Source organism: Helianthus annuus, chromosome 4, assembly GCF_002127325.2.
Source record: "Helianthus annuus cultivar XRQ/B chromosome 4, HanXRQr2.0-SUNRISE, whole genome shotgun sequence".
In the NCBI taxonomy this organism is placed as follows: Eukaryota; Viridiplantae; Streptophyta; class Magnoliopsida; order Asterales; family Asteraceae; genus Helianthus; species Helianthus annuus.
The window spans coordinates 194,224,425-194,238,313 of NC_035436.2; the positions used below are offsets into that span (position 1 = coordinate 194,224,425).

Genomic DNA, 13,889 nt, shown 5'->3' on the forward strand with positions numbered 1-13,889 from the left:
AACTCTTAATGATGCACAAGAAAATTATACAACTACAGAAAAAGAATTACTAGCAGTGGTGTTTGCTTTTGATAAATTCCGTTCTTATCTTATTCTTTCTAAAACTGTAGTCTATACAGACCATGCAGCCATCAGGTACCTCTTCAAGAAACAAGACGCAAAACCCCGTTTGATCAGATGGATTCTACTCCTCCAAGAATTCGACATCGAAATCAAGGACAAAAGAGGAGCAGAAAACACTGCTGCAGATCATCTCTCACGCTTAGAAGACCCAGCTTTGGAAACGACCAGAGACGAGCAAATCAACGAGAAATTTCCCACAGAATCCTTGGAAATGATGGAGAGTAGACAAGAGCCATGGTATGCCGACTACGCTAATTTCCTAGCTAGCGGTATAGTCACCAAGGGATGGCCACATCATCAAAGAAAGAAATTCTTTGCTGATGTAAAGCATTACTTTTGGGAAGACCCCTATCTTTTCAAAATGTGTGCCGACCAGCTCATCCGAAGGTGTGTCCATGGTAATGAAGCACGAAGAATTCTCCGTCATTGTCATGAAGGTCCATACGGAGGACATCATGGTGCCGCAAGTACCGCACGAAAGGTATTTGATTCAGGATTTTACTGGCCAACCATTTACAAGGATGCACAAAACCTTGTAAAGACATGTGATGCCTGCCAGAGATCAGGTAATATTTCTTCCAAAAACGAAATGCCTCAAAATGGCATTCTCGTTTGTGAAATCTTTGATGTGTGGGGACTCGATTTCATGGGACCTTTCCCGCCTTCAAAGGGAAACAAATATATACTTGTGGCAGTCGATTACTTGTCTAAATGTGCGGAGGCCGAGGCTCTTCCAACAAATGATGGAAGAGTAGTGGTAAAATTTCTGAAAAAACTGTTTTCTCGCTTCGGGACACCAAAGGCTTTGATAAGTGATAGAGGTACCCATTTTTGCAATCATCAACTCGAAAAAATATTAACAATGTATGGGGTTTATCACCGGGACTCAACAGCGTATCACCCTCAAACAAATGGGCAAGCCGAAGTGACTAATCAAGGCCATGTTTGCCTAAGTCTCTTACATCACTTGGTGAAGACAAGTGTTTAGTATAATACTTTTTATTTTTAATCTTTTGCACTTTTTATTTGGTTTTGTATTAATGACTTTAATAACTAGTTACTTATGTTGAAGGTGATCTTTCCTTATCGTTTGTCCGTGGTGTCTTGGCGTTATTTTACTGTCTATATAAAATAAAAGATTTTCACCATTCATATCTCCACGGTCTATATGGAGGTATGTTGGCTACCTGGTCGGGGGTTAAGGGAAAGGTTTGGTAAGGGTCTTGCCCTTGTTCAGCGTTTAGAGGTCCTGCTTGGGACCTGGGTCAAATTTAGTAGGATCTCTTTCAATGCCCATAGGTATTGGATGGCGGGGATCCAAACTTTTTGACACCCTCATAAGTTAACTACTATTAATACTATAACCCGGCTATTTAGGACTGTATCCCTGCTGACTCAGACTACTTAGCCGAGGGTAACGTCACCGCCGAAAGCGGGGCGTACCACAATTTGCATTAATAACTTAATTCATTATCTTTCAATAATCCGACCCTTTAGGATTGTATCCTTGCTGACTCAAACTACTGGGTTGAGGGTAACGTCGCCTTCAAAAGAGGGGCCTACTACAATAACTAAGATAATCTCTTAAACAAGTGCAAAAGTGCGAAAATAATCAAAGGTTATACTAATACACGTGTCGGATCCAAGTGATTCATCTTGTCTATCTGTTTTTATTTTATTTTATTTTTCAGCATTTAGTTAGTTTTTATTTTCTTAGTTTAAAAACATTTTTCTTACTTTTTTTTTATTTGATTAGACGTTGAGGATAAACCGGTATTAAAAGCTCTTGTGTCCTTGGACGACCTCGGTATCTTACCAACACTATACTACGTCCACGATGGGTGCACTTGCCCATATGTGTGTTCAGTGTTAGTGAATATCGTGTTTTTATAAATTTAAAACTTGGCTAAAAGTGTAAAAAGGGTTTAAATATACATAAAAAATATATTACACTACACACGCATCAGCCGCCCCCCCCCGGTCCCGTCGTCCTCGTTCGATTCTCGCCGTTTGCGACGTTCCAAAAAGTGGGGCCCAATCCCAGAAAGTTACCGTTATAAAAAAAATAAATTCCATTTTTTACAAACAAATAAACGGTCATATTTATAAAATAAATATATTTCCATTCCATTTTCACTTTCATTCACAAAATTAACCCCAAAGTTTCATCTCTCTCTCACATATTTTTTATAAATCTTCTTCCACTTTTATAAACCTTACACTCTTTCATGGATCCCTTCAACAACCCGGACAACCCGAACAATCCGAACAACCCGAACAATCCCAACAACCCGACCCAACCTAATGTTTTTTCGGTTCCGGGATATTATCCGACGCTAGAACCGAACCAATTCTCGCAATATTCATCAAATGGGTTTGCTTCATTCCAACACTCGCCAAACCAATTCGCTCAATTCTCCCAAAATCAAGCCCTTCAACAAATGATGATGCGGGGTGCTTATAATTTCCCACCGAACCCCACACCACCCGTTCAACCTCAACCGATCCCACACCACCCGTTCAACCTCAACCGATCCCGACGCAACCATTTCAACAATCCGAACCCGAAGACGATGTGGAGGTTGTTCCCGAAACCCAACCGCCTAAAGGAAAAGGAAAACGAAACAAAGGCAAGCAAGTGGTGGGTGATCAACCGTCCAAAGCGAAGGCGACTAAGTGGACACCAATCGAAGAAGAAGCCTTAGCAAAGGCTTTCATTAGCACGTCTGAGCACCCGACAAAAGGTTCGTATTTTTTTAAGGTTTATACATTTTTTTGTTTATTTTTTCTAAACAATTTGTTTTTTTTAAAGTTAAATTTTTTTTTTCTTAACAGTTGCTTTTTTGGTTTATTAGTTTTAAAGTTTATTTTTTTTGTTTATTATTTTGTTAACAGTTTAATTTTTTTTTGTTTATTATTTTGTTAACACTTTATATATTTTGTTTGTTTTTTATAGGTAATAACCAATCGGGTGAGGGGTTTTGATCCAAGGTATTGGCGAAGTTCCTCGTCCTTATGGACCAAGGCCCGTATCGAGATATCGACTCGGTCTCCTCAAAGTGGCGGAAAATGAACTCGTCCATCAATAGGTTTTGCGAGGATTATAATAAATTATATACAAGTGACCGTCGTAGCGGGTGGAGCGACGACGATGTATTCAAAAAAGCGTTGGACAAGTATAAGCAAAACAATGGTAATACCAACTTTCCTCACGTTCGCGCGTGGATGGTTGTAAAAGACGAACCAAAATGGGCGCCGATTCCCAACGAGGTGGCTATGGCGAAACGCCAAAAAACATCGGAAACGGGTAGTTTTAGCGCCGGTGGATCGGACGCGAGGTGTAACATAAACTTAAATGATGACGCTGACTTTGACGAAGAGGAGTACGCCGTACATGAACCGGAGCGTCCACCGGGCCGAGACAAATCAAAGAAGGAGCGGGCCAAGGGGAAAGAAAAGGAAAAGGTGGACCCGAACATGGTTGAGTTTATGGAACACTTAAAAATGTACAACGACGTCTCGGCCCAAAAGACGAAGGCGAAGGAGCGGGCCGTCAAAGAAAAAAGTCGTGTAGCGGAAGAAAAGTTACGCGAGAAGGTCCGATTGTCGAATGAGAAAATCCGAATTTCCGATGAAAAAATTCGGCTCAAGGAATGGGAAATAATATCGATGAATGTCGAGGACGAACCCGAGCCGAAACGTTCGATGTTGAAAAAACTACAACACGACATCATGAAAAAACATCAAATTATTTAACTCTATGTTTTTTTATTAAGTCTTTGGTTTTTTTTATTAAGTGTATGTTTTTTTTTAAGTTTATGTTTTTTTTATGTTTATGTAATGTGGTTTTAATATTAATGAAAATATTTTGTTAGTATATTTGTTAAATGTTAAAAAAAAAATAGAAGACTAAAAAAAATAAAAAAACATAAAAACTGGTGGAGGACTATGACTAGGACCATCATACCATGTCCTCTAGTTTTGGAGGGTGGACCATCTTTGGGAGGAATATGACGTGGCGCCTACGTGGCGGATCATCCTCCAAGGGATGGTCCATCACCATACCCACTAGCCTAATAAGAACATTGATTTTGAGAAATTAATTTCTTAGTTTCGTAACCAATTTTTGTTTAATTATTTCTTTTTTTTTTTGTTGTTGGGTCAGATTTTTACTTGATCAATCTAATTTAAGCCTATCTTTAAATGTGAATTTTTATCAATATTTTATCTGTTTTTAATTTAATTAGGTTTTGTCGTAGTTGAATAAACATGTTAATTTGAATTGCAAAGAAATTTACATTTTTTTTATAATTGGAGTGAGATTGAATGTTTTTATGAGGTTAACTTTGCAAAAGATGTAATCTGTATGTTGTTTTTTTATGAGGTTATGTTCAAATTTGCAAAAGTGTATCTATTATGAACATTCCTTAGAAACTCCTTGGTTTGCAATGTTTATGTTCGATCAATTACATAAATCCCCCATTTGTTCTCAAAGTCATGTTTCTTTACATTGGAAATAAGACACTAGGATGGTTGAATATGCATGCTAGACGGCTGCGTGGTCACTACTGGAACACCGCTCCCTTGATGGTTGTGAACAATCTTCACGAGCTTGTGGAGGAGAGAGGAGGGGAATGGATGGATAAGCGAAGGGGGATGGTGACCACACCCTGGATAGTAAAAGAGAAAGACGATGACGTGATGCTGAGGTGGAGAATGATGATGAGTGTTTAGTAGTATAGTAATACCGAACCACACCCATCAACCTTTCGAAAATATGTAATCAATCTTCGCGTTTGAGTCAGTTAATCAATGTAATGTTCAAGATCTGTTCCCATTCTTTTATAAGATGCATAACATAATCCTTGTGAAAACAATACGTCTATGTGTAGGTGGTGACTGCTTCCTTAAGTCCCCATCACCGCCCAACCCCTCCCCCTCCTCGGTTAATTTCTTCCATGGGTAGTTGGTATTACTCTCGGCCTCCCTCTTCCTGTCACTCTTTCAAGCGGGTCCATTGCTGTCTCTTTCCGGTCATCCTCTCAGGTTTGTGAAGTTTTACATCAGAAAAATACATTATTTGTGTCAGATATGTATTACCGTATCATCCTCTCAATAAAATATACACAAAAGAGTTGCATATTTAGACTATCAGATCCTTCTAGAGAGTTCCTTCTAGAGAGTTGGTGACCACACCCTTGCAATAAATTGAGGCCTTAAGTGAGGGTCATCAATTCATTTATCAAACTATCAGAAAATAAAAACGTGCACAAAACAAGATGGACTATCTCACCTTTTCTTTTTTGTTTTCTTTCTTATTAACATTAGGCTATGCTATCACCATCTCCGGCCGCCGCAGCTCACGGGTTCCGCCAGGACCTTTCCCTTTTCCAATCATCGGAAACCTTTTACACCTCAGTGACAAACCCCACCAATCTCTGGCCACACTCTCCAAGCGTTATGGTCCTTTAATGTCGCTTAAGTTTGGAGCTAAAACCGCCATAGTCGTTTCATCACCAGATCTCGCCAAAGAATTCCTTCAAACACATGACCATTCGTTCTCTAGCCGATCAGTACCAGACGTCGTTGGTAGAGTGGCTGATCACGCAAAGTACTCCATAGTGTGGCTTCCGGTCGGAGAAAAATGGCGAAGACTACGAAGAATAAGCAAAGAGTATGTGTTCTCCGTGCAACGTCTAGATGCTAGCGAACTCCTACGCCAGACCAAGGTACGTACATATAAAAAAGGAATATTGGATTTTAATAATCCTAACTATTCGTCGTTGGCCGCCAACAGTCCCAACTTCAAAAATAACCACTGGCAGTCCTAACTACTGACATATTGGCCGCTAATGGACCCTGACTAACAGAACCCTAACGTCATTAGTCTCCAGTCGCCGGAAAGCCGTTTTTGACTAGTAAAAGTTTTTTAAAGGTCCGATCTAAGGTTACAAAGAGGTTTGGGACGGGGATGTAACAAAAAGTTGAGTTTTCCAGCCAAAAATAAGTTTTCCGGAGAAAAAATGATTTTTCCGACGACTTCAATAATTGGGACTTTTACTAGAAAAATGTTTCTAAAGGTCCGTAATAAGGTTACAAAGAGGTTTGGATGAAAATGTTGAGTTTTCCGGCCAAAAATGAGTTTTCCGGCCAAAAACGTTTTTCCGGCAACCGGAGATTAACGACGTTAGGGTTCTGTTAGTCAGGGTCTATTGGAGGCCAATATGTTAATAGTTGATACTGCCAGTGGTTATTTTTGAAGTTAGGACTGTTGACGGCCAACAATGAATAGTTGGCATTATTAAAATCCAATATTCCTATAAAAAACCAATTCAAACAAGCACATCACACCCCACTTTTTACCCAATTTTACACTAAAAAACACATAAAAAAGTGGGTGGTCCCCACTCCTTCCAGACCAAAGCGGTCCATTCCACCGGACTCCCGCTCACCGAGCCACCTTCTCCAACGGCTTTGGACCACCATGCTTGGTTTGTTTGAGCAGACCACCCCAATGGACCACGTTAGGGGTGCTCCAACAAAATTTTAGTGTTATACTTGATTAAAAGCACTGAGCGCACTCCATAAAATTTTGATTTTGCACCCAATGAAATAGCAAATAATTCAAGCGGAGTATTTGAACTAAAAGAAAAACAATATGACAATGGTGTTAATCGGAAAGTTTTCCGACTATTCAAGTTTGCAACAAATGGTGAAGAAGATGATTACTGTAATAGAAGTAATTTGGACACACATGTACAACTTTCTTTTTAAATTTTCCAAATCAGTATCAGTATCAATACCGTATAAGATAAAAATATTTTAAGATACCCAAAAGTTAGGATCTTATTTTATTTTAATGCATAAGTTACAACCCAAAATTAAGGTAAATTAGTCTTTTTAACACTAATTACACTTTAATTCCCTTATCTTTAATCGAATTAAGGATAATTAGTTAATATTTACATTTTATCCCCTTATAAAAAAACTAACCATCCTCACGATTTTTAAATGACCATTAACTTCTTGGTACGTTAATATATTTTTTTTCAAGTTATACAAAAAACAAGCATTTTATTCTCTTTAATTTGAGTACAGTATAGCTTTAGTTTTTTTAATTAAAAAGTATTGATATGTTGCGTGATGTACAGTGTTATGAGTGAGCAATAACTGAATCGTTAAAGGAAAACAAATAAAACTGAACTCAAATCAACCAAAAACTGAATTAATTGAATACCGATTAGCCGAAAACCAAATTAACTAAAAATCGGTAATCAGTTTTTTGTAGTCTCGTTTAACCAAAATTAACCAAACCGATTACTCATATTCTTACATATTTATAATTGTTATACCTCGAGTTCATGTATTTCATATTTTATACCTCCATCTCATGTATTTATATATCTATTTATTGTATTTAAACATCCATTTCATGTATTACACCTCAATTTCATGTATTTCTAAGCAAAAGTGTTAACCAAAGTTTGGCTTTGGCTATTAACTGAATTAAATGAACTGAATAAAAAACCGTCATCTAACTAACTGAATAAACCCAACCGATTTAACTGAAAACAATTAGACTTACCGATCATTTCGGTATAAGATAATAACTGAACCGACCGTGATGAACCCTAAAGGGTGTGCTGGATTACAAAGCAAATCGTTACCTCGGCTTCATGAACCATAGTCGGATAAAACAAGGACAAACAACAGGCGATCGGATGAACAGTGGCCAGCTGGAGGCGGTGGAGAAGGTGGAGTGCAAATGAAACCCAAAAAACCAAAACAACTTTAAATACCAAAGAAATGTACAATAACCAAAAGAAAATGTATAACAATAAGCACAACAAACAACTAAAGCACCATGTACAACTTGTGATGCAAGGAAATTTATAATATGTAAAAGAGGTCACATACGAAAATAATTTTGACATTGTAAGTTAATTATTTTAGTAAATGAAATTATTGGGTGAGTACATGGTCCATCTAACTTCTCCTTATACTTCCAGGTAAAAGAACTTGTCGATCACGTTGACCGTTGTTGTATAAGTGAAAAGGTCATAAACATAGGTGCAATTGCATTTACAACATCACTTAATGTTCTCTCAAACTTAATATTTTCTATGGATTTGGCTCAATATGATTCTTCGTATTCACAAGAATTCAAGGATGATGTATGGGCTTTACTGGAAATTGGGGGGAAGCCAAATATATCCGATTTTTTTCCGATATTTAAATTCTTTGATCTCCAAGGATTAGGGCGACGTGTAAATGTGCATGGTAACAGGATATTGACCATCTTTGATAATATAATCGATCAACGTTTACAAACAAGATCATCTTTATTGACAGACAGTGATGTGTTGGACTCGCTGCTCAACCTCAACCAAATGGATGAATCCACATTTAGTCGCAATGACATGAGACATTTGTTTCTCGTAAGTAAAACTTTTTTCAATCATCTTAACAAGAGACATAAAATATTGTAAATTTCAATTTTCACTAAGTAGGACAAGGCCTAAGTAATTTCTTCTAGTTATCGGCCCTTGCAAACTTGTCATTTCTAAAATTTGTAGGCTTTATTTATTGCTGGAACCGACACGGCATCAACCACGTTGGAATGGGCCATGGCTGAGCTTATTCGCAACCCAGATAAATTGGCAACGACTCGGTCAGAGATTATCAAACTTATGGAAAACAAGGAGAAAATAATACAAGAATCAGATATCTCTCAACTCCCTTACCTACAAGCTGTAATAAAAGAAACTCTTCGGTTACATCCTCCAGTCCCTTTTCTAATTCCTCACCAAGCCATACACGACATAGAAATCCAAGGCTTCATGGTGCCAAAAAATGCACAAATCCTTTGTAATTTGTGGGCGATGGGGCGAGACCCAAAAGTTTGGTCACATCCAGATACATTCATGCCAGAGAGGTTTTTGGAAGTGAATGTTGACTATAGAGGCCAAGATTTTGAGCTCATTCCTTTTGGTGCTGGGAGAAGGATGTGTCCGGGATTGAATACGGCACATAGAATGTTACATATAATGTTAGGTTCTTTGATTCAGAAGTTTGATTGGAAACTTGAAGGAAACAAGAGAGCACAAGATATGGATATGGGGGAGAAGTTTGGGATCACGTTGCAAAGGAGTGCACCACTCAAAGCTATTCCACTTAAACTTTAAGGGGAGAGGGGGTGGTCCGTTATGGACTCCCCATCACGAGTGATAGTATCACTAACACCGTTGCCTCCATGTTGGTCACGAGTGATAGGAATAACTCATTGATTATATAACGTGTTGAACATATTGATGAATGAATGTGTATGACTTGTACATTGTGTATTAATACTTGTATATTGGAATCCCATCACTAGTTATACCACCCCACTACAATTCTATCACTAGTGATAGAATATTGGGTGATGACATGGCATGATTTGATTGGATATTGAGAGTGATAGAAACTATCACTAGTGACCACCCCCTCCCCCCTAATGTTTCTTAAATAGTTATATTTTCATAAAAAAATAATAATAAGAATAAAAATTGAATTCAAATAATTGTATTTAGCTTACCTACACGAGTTGCTTCAACCTTTTAATTTTGGTTGTGACCTTGGATTGGATGTTGGAGTAAAATACACTTCACTCTTTTATAGTACTTTCGCTATGCACAAATGACCAGTGGACGGATGCTTGCATATGGTATGTCGTCCAGGATCATCTCTTTATCAACTTTAATGTTGTTGGAGTGTTGAAAAATCTGACTTTATACCCCCTTTTGAAGCATAACTTTTTATGTTGACTAACATGGCAGTTCTTATTGAGCAAAGTTTTGCTATACAAAAGTTAGATTGCTAGAAACATGAGATACGGTGCTAGAAAAAGAAGTTGCATTCCTAGAAATGACATTTGGGGTTCTTGTTACTGCAACATTTGGGGTACTTTTGCGTTTATCGATAAGTATGCTTATCAAAGACCTTAAGTGATGCGTTTTGTTGGTAGTTAAGGACTAACACCACTATAAGGATTATTTGAATCAGAGAAATACTCAGAAGATACTCATTTAGGGATGTCTTGTGACGGAATGATTTTATGACAAATTATCCTTCGGCATAGGTTGATTGCGAATTTGATAATATACCATTTCTAACTTTATGTGATAAATGAGGAGTTACACCCTCGGCTAATGCAACCATTCTCATGTTTCAACATCAACTATCAACTTTTGATTCTTGGTACACGCCGGCTACATTTTTAATTTCTAATTCATCCGTTGTTAAGTTAATAGTGTCCAAAGTTGGCCGCTACTTGCAATTTACAGCTTTGTCACATTTTTAAAAATGTAGGTTGATTGCAGATTTTAAATTTATGTGATAAAGCAGCAGCAGCAGCTTACTCGAGCACACAATGCATATATGCAAAATAATACTACAAGGGAATTCTGCCGACATTTCTTTTTAAGTATATGATACAATAAGATCCTTGTGAACCAAATTGCAGGATGACATGTTTGTTTACATACATATATCAAGACTGGTTTAAAAACTCAATACAGAATAGAAAAAAAAAAAACAAATTGTTTTTAATTATTTATTATATTGATTTTATGTTAGGATTGAACCAAAGTCAAACCATTAGTTGAAATAACCAATTCAAAGAAAAATGAACTCTATGGTTCGACTTTTGGTTTTAGCATCAACCTGAAGCTTGTACCATCCACCATGGGAGGTCCATGACGTTTATGTGCCGTTTTTATCTCCGCCGCATTGAACGGGTTCCCACTAGTGTATAATAACATATCCCTAAGTTATATTATTTAAAGGTGTATACAGGTGTTATAAAATATATTTCAGTGAAATTTATGTTAAATATTTTCTTTTGGTAATTGATTTCTTTTAATAAATCTTTAAAACAAAATGTAAGACCACGTATTTTTAAATATTGAGCAGTAATAAAAAAAATAACAACAATACTAATATATAGTCATATAAAGTTAAAGGAATGAAAATTTTGAAATAATAATTATAAAATTTCAAATTTAATTGAATAAGATGTATATATTATATATACTCCTGTGAGTGAAGTTTAACCTCAACAACATAAAAATAATAATTATAAAAATATATGTTGCAGAATTAAATGCTATATACTCAATAATTCAGAAGATTATATATATGCAGTGTTTTAAAAACCGGTAAATACTGGCCGGTTATACCGGTATTACCGGTTCCAGAAACAAATCCGGTACGAAACACCCCGGTAAATAAGTGAAACGGCATAAGATTCGTACCGGCGGTAAAATCCGGTATACCGGTTTGAACCGTAATACCGGTACCGGCCCATGGTTATTTTGGTTTGGGTTTTTAGTATTCTAGAGTTATTTTGGTGCGCGTGCGCGCGTACGTACGTATGTATGTATGTCTATACAGGTAAAGCAATGTTATTGGAAAGATTGTATTTTGAAACTTGAAAAAGAAATAGGACATGATAATAGTTATATTATAATTTATTATGTTAGTGAAAAAATATTAAAACTGATTAGTTATGTCAATATAATTCATGTACGTATGTATCTCTATGAAATTACAAAGTTAACTAGTTCATCCGGTTGAACCACCCGGTACAACCCGGTTCTACCGGTTGAACCATTTTTTAAGGCCATCCCGGTATGATTTAAAAACCGGTTTTTAAAACATTGTATATATGTCTAGCCAGGAGAGTCTCTGGCCACATGTCTCACAAACATGGATAATTATCTCGCCTTCACTCTCCTATTTCCTTTCCTTTTGGCAACAGCCTATGCTATCACCATCTCCGGCCGCCGTAACTCTCGCCTTCCGCCCGGACCTTTCCCTTTTCCGATCATTGGAAACCTTTTACACCTCGGCGACAAACCCCACCAATCCCTCGCCACACTATCTAAGCGTTATGGTCCTTTAATGTCACTTAAGCTCGGAACTAGAACAACCATAGTCGTTTCGTCACCAGATATGGCCAAAGAATTCTTTCAAAAACATGACCATTCATTCTCTAGCCGGTCAATACCCGACATGAGCAGACTGCTGGACCACGATAAGTACTCCATGGTGTGGCTACCAGCCGGGGATCAATGGCGAAGACTACGGAGAATAAGCAAAGAGTATATGTTCTCCGTGCAACGTCTAGATGCTAGTGAACCCCTACGCCAGAAGAAGGTACGTATTTGATTACTTTCTGTTAATTTTACTTGATGAACGAACATATAGAGGAAGTGTGATCGACCCATGTAACGTCTTATTTTGATTCTAGGTAAAAGAACTTCTTGATCATGTTAATTGTTGTTGTACAAGTGAAAAGGCCGTGAACATAGGTGGAATGGCATTTACAACATTAGTTAATGTACTCTCAGAGTTTATGTTTTCTGTGGATTTCGACCAATATGATTCTTTGTCATCACAAGAGTTCAAGGATAATGTTTGGACTTTGATGGAAATTGCAGGGAAGCCAAATATAGTCGACTTTTTCCCAATTCTTAAAATGTTTGATCCCCAAGGATTACTGCGACGTGGAAATCTGTGCGGTCGCAAGATAATGACTATCTTTGATAGGGTTATCGATCAGCGGTTGCAAACACTATCAACTTCATCAACAAACAATGATGTGTTGGACATGTTACTCAACCTCAACCAGAAGGATGAATCCATGTTTAATCGAAATGATATGAGACATTTGTTTTTCGTAAGTAAAGCTTGTTTTAGTATGTCAACAAGTTAGTCAAATTTTTTTTAATCGAAATCGAAATATTGTAGGTTTTATTTATTGCGGGAACTGATACAGTGTCTAGCACGTTAGAATGGGCCATGGCTGAGCTTATTCACAACCCAAGTAAACTAGAAAAGGCTCGCTCTGAGATCACCAAACTCATGGAAAACAAGAAGAATATAATACAAGAATCAGATATCCCTCAACTCCCTTACTTGCAAGCAGTTATAAAAGAAACTCTTCGTTTACATCCCCCAGCCCCTTTTCTTGTCCCTCACCAAGCCATACACGATGTAGAAATCCTAGGCTTCACAGTGCCTAAAAAAGCACAAATCCTCTGTAATGTGTGGGCAATTGGTCGAGACCCAAAACTTTGGTCACATCCAAAAATGTTCATGCCAGAGAGGTTTTTGGAACTCAAGGTTGACTATGGAGGCCAAGACTTTGAGCTCATTCCATTTGGTGCTGGGCGGAGGATATGTCCGGGATTAAATATGGCGCATAGAATGTTGCATATAATGTTATGTTCTTTGATTCAAAACTTTGATTGGAAGCTTGAGGGAAACATGAGAGCCCAAGATATGGATATGGGTGAGAAGTTTGGGCTCACGTTGCAAAGGAATGTACCCCTCAAGACTATTCCACTCAGACTTTAATGGATCTTAAATAGGTGTATTTGTAATAACTAATGTAATTGTTTTATGGGTTCCAGTATACGCTGTAATGGCCTTTCTATGTGTTCCCTTCTCTTGGGTTGCTCCGACTACATCTATGTTTAACAACTCAAAGAATCATAAGAAAAATTAAGCAAAGGTACTATTAAGTTTGTAATGGAATTAGAGAAAAAAAATGTTATATAGCTCATAAGCGTTTTAAAATGAAATTTGCGACTCAATTGGAAATTTTTTTAATGTAACTGAAAAGATAAAAAAAATGATTGAGATAGTGTGATAACTTGATCGGGGACTAAGCTTTGTTATGAAAATTCGTTGTTGAAGCAGTAAATGTTTTTGTATACCCT

At 37.3% G+C, this 13,889-nt stretch overlaps 1 protein-coding gene across 1 annotated transcript; it reads left to right on the forward strand.

Annotated features, from left to right (window-relative positions):
* The first annotated feature begins 5,376 nt into the window (after nucleotides 1-5,376).
* Nucleotides 5,377-13,609, forward strand: LOC110934093. The gene is made up of 6 exons (XM_035989513.1): nucleotides 5,377-5,852; nucleotides 8,133-8,561; nucleotides 8,700-9,302; nucleotides 11,839-12,321; nucleotides 12,416-12,844; nucleotides 12,916-13,609. The coding sequence occupies exons 1-6, from the start codon at nucleotides 5,403-5,405 to the stop codon at nucleotides 13,522-13,524; spliced, it is 3,003 nt and encodes a 1,000-aa protein (XP_035845406.1). The 5' UTR covers nucleotides 5,377-5,402; the 3' UTR covers nucleotides 13,525-13,609.
* The last annotated feature ends 280 nt before the right edge of the window (nucleotides 13,610-13,889 follow it).

Coding starts and splice junctions, on each gene's coding strand:
- LOC110934093 (XM_035989513.1), top strand. CDS start 5,403: ATGGACTATCTCACCTTTTCTTTTTTGTTTTCTTTCTTATTAACATTA. Junction 9,303..11,838: donor TCAAAGCTATTCCACTTAAA/CTTTAAGGGGAG, acceptor ATATATGTCTAG/CCAGGAGAGTCTCTGGCCAC. Junction 12,845..12,915: donor ATATGAGACATTTGTTTTTC/GTAAGTAAAGCT, acceptor GAAATATTGTAG/GTTTTATTTATTGCGGGAAC.